The 9,307-nt window shown below is 33.0% G+C and overlaps 1 protein-coding gene across 1 annotated transcript; it reads left to right on the forward strand.

The window, feature by feature from the left end:
- The first annotated feature begins 1,292 nt into the window (after positions 1–1,292).
- Positions 1,293–3,884, forward strand: LOC120092215 (putative L-type lectin-domain containing receptor kinase S.5). Its single transcript, XM_039050452.2, has one exon. It carries the CDS (start codon positions 1,647–1,649, stop codon positions 3,624–3,626), a length of 1,980 nt encoding a protein of 659 aa, XP_038906380.1. The 5' UTR covers positions 1,293–1,646; the 3' UTR covers positions 3,627–3,884.
- Positions 3,885–9,307: the final 5,423 nt, after the last annotated feature.

Consider the following 9,307-nt stretch of genomic DNA (forward strand, 5'->3'; position numbering starts at 1 on the left):
ATATTGTAATTGATATATTAAGTTGACCAAGAAATCAACATCGAATTTGTGCCTTTTTTTCCAATTTTGTCAGTTAGAGTATGGTGCAGACAAAACAATTTTTCTAATTAAGCGTTTATTTGCATTTTAATAAAAGATAATTGTCAATTTCTTGAGATAGCTTTATGACACAAAACTTCAATATATAATTGTCAAAGGAAAAGACTTGGAATATAAAAATCATATATTTCCAAAAGGATCAAGTTGTAGATTACATATTTAAACTCATTTCTAGAAATAAATTTCCAAATGCCAATATATTTTCATTGTTTGACTTTGAATAAAGGCTCTAAAAAAAAGACTTTCTTAGGTTTAAAAGTATTAAGAGAAAAAAAAAAACAATAGATTTGATAACATCAATGGGTTTGATGATGTTTTTATAGAAAATTAAAAGAAGGTAATTTATAGGCAAAGTGAGATGATAGTGAGTAGAGTTTTGATTGATTTAAAGTTTGTTACCTAAAGTTTAAATATTTTACTTTTACATTTTAAAAAATATTTTACTTTTACTTCAAACTTTGTTTAAACATGTATGGATAATTTTTTTACTTTCTTAAAAGTCATAAAGAAATATAGGGACAAAGTGATTTGTGTCAAATTTAATTTATATTTCATTTCATCCAATTGAAGTAAAAACCTGAAAGTAGTAACATTAGAAAATTGCCTCTTAAGATAATAACAAAACAAATAAATTTATAGGTAGAAATTTTAGATTATCTTGTGTTATAAGCTAAATTTTCAAAAACCAAATGCGATGTAACGGCCCCAAGCACAAGATTTGAAATTAGAACGGCTTCTAAACGTGTTCCGTACCCGTATTGGCCTAGATCCAATTTTTTTTAGTACAAATGAGGATAGTGGACTTGAACCATGGACCTATTGGTCCTTAGTACATAAATTGATAGACGAATGGCTAGTGCTCAAAATTATGCTGAACCGTTATTGTTACGGTAATGACGACAATAAATGTGATAGATTCATAACTATAAGTAAACGTGATAAAAAGAAAACAATCTAATTATTTATGGAATTATGACCTATTACGATTGATCTATCAAAGGAACTAATCGATTCATTATGTATCTATCCTAAAACCAAATGTTACGGATGAGCTACATTAATCACTCTAAAGTAACTGCAAGTCCTTTTTTAAAAAATGAGCCTCAAACCAACAGTGAAACGACCGTACCCAACCAAAGTGACGCCAAACACAAAATGGTCCCTTTAACAAAAAGAACACTCGAAGCTAGCCAGAAATATCCGTAAAATAGTAACTCAACCAACAAAAGTTATTCACCATAGTACTTTTACTTATTTCCACTCCAAATTTTAATTAAACTTACATTGTAAATTTTTTTAATTTTACTTTCTTACATTACATACATCACTTATTGTTGCATCATCTTTTTGAAGATGGATTTTTGTGTCGAGTTTTTTCCACAATTTGGAATAAACAATGAAAAAATTATCAAATTTCCTCGAACATCACGATTCAAATCCTTCTCTTTGTTTGACTTTCCATATCAAAACCCAATGGATTCTCTGTAAATATCCCTCTCATTGTTTCAAACACAAAAAACAGAGACCCATTGAGTTCTTCTTTAGCAATGATCAGATTCCTCCTCCTCGCCGCCGTCGCCGCCTTCTTCGGCGGCGCCATCATCCCCGTACGGTGTCTGCAATTCAACTTCCCACTTTTCACCGACGAAAACCAGGAGCTCATTCTTGAAAACAACGCTCGAATCTTTCTTAACGCTATTCAAGTCACGCCGGACGTCAGAGGAGCTCCGATCACCAATGAATCCGGCAGAGCCGTTTACAAAGACCCGTTTCTTATAAGAAACAGAGACAAAATCGCATCTTTCAACACTACATTCGAAATCATCATCAGCCCACAGACTGCCCCGGTCGGCGGCGAGGGGTTGGCTTTCATTCTCGCCGCCAATCATTCAGCTCCCGCCGATAGCTATGGCCAGTGGCTGGGAATTGTTAATGCTGCCACAAATGGAACCCCAGAGGCTAAAATTATAGCGGTTGAGTTCGACACCAGGAAAAATTACCCAGAAGATATTGATAGCAATCATGTGGGTTTGGATTTGAACGGCGTCTTTTCGATTGAACAAAGGCGAATGTCGGAATTTGGAGTTAATCTTTCATCTGAGTTATCTGTTTTCGCCATGATTCAATACGATACGAAGAACATCTCTGTTTTTGTTTCCATGTCGAACAAAACAGAGGATCTGTTGAAAAACCGCGTCATTTTTCAGCCATTAAATCTCTCAATTCTTCCAGATGAAGTTTATGTTGGATTCTCAGCTTCCACCAGCAATTTCACACAGTTAAACTGTGTGAAATCATGGCAATTCAACGGAACTGATATCAGCGATAACAACAGAAAAAACCGCCTCTGGATTTGGCTGACAGTCGCCGGAATTGGGGCTCTGTTAATCTGTGGGGCTGTTTTCGGAATCATCTTCCATTTCTGTACAAGGAAGAGGAGATTAAATCATCCAGAAGAAGCATACGAAGGCATAGAACATCAACTTCAAGATTTCTCCATAGCCCCACGAGCTCAAAAATATGAATTCAAAGAACTGAAGAAAGCCACAAACAATTTCGACCCGAAGAACGGCCTTGGGAAAGGCGGTTTCGGAACAGTTTACAAAGGAAATTTAATGAACAGAGAAGTAGCAGTGAAGAGAATTTCAAAGGATTCACGTCAAGGGAAGCAAGAATTCATAGCAGAAGTTGCAACAATCGGTAGCCTTCATCACAAAAACCTTGTGAAATTAATAGGATGGTGTTATGAAAAAAGAGATCTTCTTCTTGTTTATGAGTTCATGCCAAATGGTAGCTTAGACAAGCTAATATTTGGCAATAAACTTGGTGGAAATGAAATTATCCCAAACTGGGAAACAAGACAGAACATAATCTGTGGAGTAGCCGAAGCATTAGATTATCTTCACAATGGTTGTGAGAAAACAGTACTACATAGAGATGTGAAGTCATCAAACATAATGTTGGATTCGAAATTCGAAGCAAAGTTAGGCGATTTCGGGTTAGCTCGAACGATGCGACGAACGGAACAAACGCATCATTCGACGAGGGAGATAGCCGGGACGCCGGGGTATATGGCACCAGAGATATTCTTAACAAGTAGAGCAACAGCAGAAACAGATGTGTATGCATTTGGAGTATTGGTTTTGGAGGTAATATGTGGGAGAAAGCCAGGGAATCCATTGGATTTAGGGAGTTATGATGGGAGTATAGCACATTGGGTATGGGAATTCCATAAAGAAGACAAGCTTGTTGAAGCTGTTGATGAAAGTATTGAAGGGCAATATGTTGAAGAAGAAATAGAGTATTTACTGAAATTGGGATTGAGTTGTTGCCATCCAAACCCACTTCAAAGGCCAAGTATGAGAAATGTTTTGGCAGTGCTCAAAGGAGAAGCAAATCCACCAATTTTGCCTAATGAAAGGCCTTCATTTGTTTGGCCTCCTATGCCACCATCATTCAAAGAAGATAATGATACCTCTCTTAAAGACAGCCAACTTGTTCCATTCACAGAACTTTCTGGAAGATGATCATAGATTTTTTCCATCAAAGGGGTGTTTTTTTATTTATTTGTAGAATGTAAAAGGAAAGTGTACCTATTTAATTTTTTTAATTTTTTTTTTTTTGGAACTAAATGTATCTTAAATGTTAATGGTAGACAGTGTTTAGATCCAATAGGTTATATTACTTGTGTATGCCAGAAATGTACAAAAGATTGTTATTCTTCTCTTAAATGTTTATGGTAGACAGTGTTTAGATTGAATAGATTTTGTTCTCTTTTTGGTGTAGTTATTATTGGAGGTCTCTCCCTTTTCTCTTAGAATTTTTTGGATCGTAAAATATTATTTATTTCCTGAATATAGATATTAAATAGTTGAGTTTTAAGTGTCTAAGATAATTTATGTCTAGATGTGTAAGATAATTAATGTATGAAAGTCAAATATTTGTGTTTAATTCAAAAATTTGTATATAAAAACTAAAAGTAAATAATTACTTAATTAAATGCAAGAGATCAATTAAACTTAACGTTAAATAATTTATTGTTATGTTAATTAATTATTTAGTTAATACAATAAAAAATAAGTAAATACTTTTTAACTAAACGTAATTAAACTAATTACTAAAAATAATTAAATTAATAAATAAATTAACTAAAATATTGATAATTAACAATAATAATTTATATTAAATAGTCAAGATACCATAAAATATTAATGGTAAATATATTAGTTGAAATTTATTAAATCGAAATAATATATTTATATTTAATAATTAATTAAAATTAATAATAATGAATACTTGATATTGGTTTATTAATTAATTAATCTATATTTTTACCGATCATCTATCAGATATAAAAATCTCACACTTATGTAAGGTATTAAAAAATCTATGTCAGATAAGTTTTAAAGTTCCCTTGATAATAAAATCCTGATTTTAAAAAGTGGAATTCTGCTTACTAAACGTTAGAGTTGTTCTCTACCTTTCCAATAAACAATAGTATGATATTCGGATTTGAACACAATTAATGTAAGGATGTTGCCTTTTGCCACATGGGGTGTAATTCTGAAGAGATTTGTGGAAACAAGTTCTCAAGTTAATTGTTTTTTTTTTAAAAAAAAGGTTCATAACAAAAATAGGGAGATAATTGTACAGGTGATCCAAAGTTTGGTTGAGAATAAAACTAAAATTATGTTAAATAAAAAATAAATTAAAAGAAAAAAAAGTAAACGGATAAAAATTTTCGTGGGAAATTCAATCTCTGTGAAGAATTTTGCAGGGATGAAAAATATAATTGAGAGCGGGGAGGGAAGGAGAAGTCGTCTTCGACCTCTTCCCATGGACATATCTACTCTAGCTACTCTTGCAATTCCCTTCTAGAATGATGTATAGGATTTTTAGTCAAATTAATAGCACTAGTATTATCACAAAATATGGACACACTATCAAACTTTAATCCAAAATCACAAAGAGCTTCACTACAAGAAAACATCCTTTTCCCGACGTTTCAAATCGCTGGGAAATGGTAAAAAAATGCTTCGGGAGATCCACTCCCCACGATAAACTAGTCGTCGGGAGTTTGGTCAAGATATATCCATTGGGAGCACAACTTCCGACGCGGCAACACACACCGTCGAGAGTTTATACAAACTCCTGATGCTTGTTATATGGCATTGAGAGTTTGGAACTCCCGACGCATGTACAGACATCATTGGGAGTTCTTCAAGCTCTCGATGGCTAGTAAGCCATTAGGAATTCAATTTCAGAAATTCAAAATATGAATTTGAACTCCTGACGGCTTACCAGCCGTTGGGAGATATAGAAACTCCTGACATTTTACGTCGGGAGATAGTATTTTTTAAAAAAAAAACAATTTTAATTTTTTAAATTTGATCTGAATAACCTAAGATATATAACATTATTAAGCAATTAAAAAAATATTCACATAAGAAACAAAACAAACTAACAAAGTCGATAGTATTCTTTATTACACAAAATAGAGAAAAGTTGACAAAATTGTCTACAAAAGAAATATGCCTTCACAAATACATAGAAGAAAGAACTGTCAACAACGTCTCCAGCACAACATCTTCAATACATGATCTCCAACACAGCATCTCCAACAACATTTCCAACATCATCTTCAAACAGTATCTTACAAAACAAACAAAAATAATAAGGTGAATCCTACAAATCCTACAAAACAAAGAAAATCCTACAATTCTACAAAACAAAGAAATGAGTAACAATCTTACAAAACAAAGAAAATCAACACACTTCCAAGACTACATGTTATCAACCTAAAACCTCCACAAACACACAAAGACCACAAATTAAACTGTAAAAGAATAACTAATCTCAATCTATCCCAAACAACATTCAAAATTCATAAACTTTCAAAATCAAACAAAAGTCATTAGATGAATCTTACAATCCTACAAAACGAAGAAAACAAATACACTTCCAAGACTACATATTCTCAACCTGAAACCTCCACAAACACACAAAAATCATAAGTTGAACTCCAAAAGAAACAAAAAAAATCATAAATTCATAAATTTCCACAAACATTCAAAATTCATAAACTTCCATACAACTCATCTCAACCATCCCACACATCCCACACAACATTCAAAATTCACAAACTTCCACAAACAAAAAAAAAAAACTCCAAATTGAACTCCAAAACAAGTATAACTAATCTCAACTCACCCCATACAATATTCAAAATTCATAAACTTCCATAAACAAACAAAAAATTCATAAATTCATAAATTTTCACAAGTTGAACTCCACAAGAAACAAAAAAATCATAAATTCATAAACTTTCACAAACATTCAAAATTCATAAACTTCCATACAACTCATCTCAACCATCCACACATCCCACACAACATTCAAAATTCATAAACTTTCACAAACAAAAAAAAATCCAAGTTGAACTCCAAAACAAGTATAATCAATCTTAACTCACCTCACACAACATTTAAATTTCATAAATATCCACGAACATACAATAACTCTAGAAAACACATCAAAATTCAGTTATTTGGCTACCATAACTGCAAGATAGCCAACAATTCATTATCATAAAGCCATTAGTAAGACATAACTACTTTGCTACCATAACTGCAGGATAGCAACATATTAGCTAACTAGATAATAAAGTAACCACACCTAATTTGATTGTTAACATAAATACCAATCTTCTGGTCTATTCTTAAGCCAGCTAAGCGGGTTGGTACGTGTTTGCTGAGGTTTGCTACATTTCCTGTAATGTCTGTACAAATCTACTCTAAATTCTTCGAACGAGTTTTGCATTTGACATTCAATAAAATTATTAAATTGTTGATCGGATAAATCAAGCACAAAATGAGGCTACAAAAGAATTAAGGAATAATTAGCATATATGATGTTTATGGCAATCTAAAAGAACAAACTTATAAACTTACTAACAATTGACTCTTAGCCAATTCTACAAATTCGTTTCGAACATCAGCGAAAAGACGACATCGTACTGAAAATGTAGATCTGACAACGACACCAATCACATTACTAAATCATACCGAATGTTGACAAAACGGCTTCTTCTCCCCCTTTTTGATCAGATTGGAATTTTCCCATGTTTTTTTATGTATTTTTCCAACTCAATGTTTCGCGAATGCTCACATTTCCTCCAAGTGGATGGAGAGCTTCTACCTGAGAAATAAAAAATTTAAAACAATTTAGGATATATATATTGGGTTTTATGTCCTAAAACTCGTGGTTTGTAAACAATAAACTCATTCTGAAAATCAATAAAATTGCTATTGAAGTTTGATTCAATAAAATTGTATTGAATATATGAATTGCTTATTTCATTTTAGAAATAAATCCAATAAACTAAAATATCCATGACTATTACATGAGTACTTGAACTTTATGTAGAAACATAAGCGTGGATTAGGTTCGAGTAAATAGTCTAAATGATCTATAGTATATGAATAAGGTTGGGTGCCTTATTCTGGTTACACTATCGGATGTAGCCCGCTCTGTAGTTATTACAATTTTTCATAAGGTGCTACAAATGACGTGATCCTGATTCGTTCATATATTGACATGAGAAGCGGAGGCATCCTATACAATGAGTTTGCCAAAGATCGGACCAAGAAATAAGTCACTCTTACTTTATAACGTTATTTACTGTTTAAGACTGACTATTTCGCTTAAATGACCTAGGTAACTCGATCTTAATCATGAGCTAACTATGAACTATATAGATGAAAATGCAAAATTCGAACAAAAGAATAAATATGATTTACTTGTCATCGAAACATGCTTAGTGGAAAACGATAAAACCTGGATAATAGATTTAGGTGTTGCTAATCATATCTGTACTTTCTCTCAGGAAACAAGTTTCTAGAGACAGTTTACAGAAGGCGAAGCAATCTTCAAGGCAGGGACCTGAGAGGTTGTTTCAGCTAAAGTAGTGAGAGACATGAAGTTATTTATAGGGGATAAATACATTTACTAAAAAATGTTTATTACATTTCTTCTATGAAAAGGAATCTAATATCTATCTCTTGTTTGCTAGAACAAACTTATAAAGTTTCTTTCGATAATGCTGAAGTGTTCATTACTTTGAAGAATGAAAAATTTTGTTATGAAAAATTGGAAAATAACTTATACTTGTTAAAACCAACTGAGGTAAAAGTGGTTTTGAACATAGAGATATTTAAAACAGCTAAGACTCAAAATAAGAAAAGGAAAGTTTCTCCAAATGTGTATCTTTGGAACTTGAGACTTGGTCACATAAATATCAACAGGATTGAGAGATTGGTTAAGAACGGTCATTTAAATCAGTTAGAAAACAGTTCATTACCACCATGTGAATCTGGTACATCCTATGAATGTGAGAGCTAGAGGAGGGTATGAATATTTTATTATCTTCGTTGATGACTATTCAAGGTGTAAACCCCATACTCCATTTACCTACATAAGTGAGTAATAGGCATGCTAAGTAAAGACTAAGGGTATATTAAAGTAAAGTTGTGAAAAGAAGTAAAGAAAGTAGGAAGATTGAGGAAGAAAATTCTAAGTGTTGGAAATACCTAGTCTTGGGTGACTTTTAGATAGTTTAACAAGTAGAAAATTGGCTAAGTGTGGAAGCCAAGAGTAGGCATGCGTTGATTGAGAAGTATGGAGACAAGAGGTTGTGTGTGTAGCAACCAAGGCTTGTGGAGGTTATGTGAGGCTAAGTGTTGAATCCAAGGACAAACTAGGCGTTGGAGCTAAGGATGAACACATGAGTTGAAGGATCTTGCATGATGCGTTGACAAGGCTTACGGTAGCCAAAGGGCTTGCGAGGTTAGTGAGCTTGCGGGCAAAGTAGGGTATGTTGGGATTGGTGTCCTAATTCTCCCGGAGTCTCGTAGTTTGTAAACTGTACACATTGTTATGAATAAAATAAGAGTTATTTTATTTGGCATTTACTCATATTCAATAAAAAAAGCTCCATGGTTATTGTATGTAAACTTAAGCATGTATATGAGATATACAAGTGAATCATGCCTTAAGTGATAACCTAAAAAGATCTGTAGTATAAGGATTAAGGAAAGATACCTGATCCTGGTGACACTACAGATACGGCTCGCTTTGTAGAGGTTTGCAAGTGTTGTAAACTACTATAAATGGCAGATTCTGACCATTCATGTGGAGACATACGAGCGAG

Source organism: Benincasa hispida, chromosome 11 (genome assembly GCF_027475165.1).
Source record: "Benincasa hispida cultivar pf3 chromosome 11, pf3_genome.v1.1, whole genome shotgun sequence".
In the NCBI taxonomy this organism is placed as follows: domain Eukaryota; kingdom Viridiplantae; phylum Streptophyta; class Magnoliopsida; order Cucurbitales; family Cucurbitaceae; genus Benincasa; species Benincasa hispida.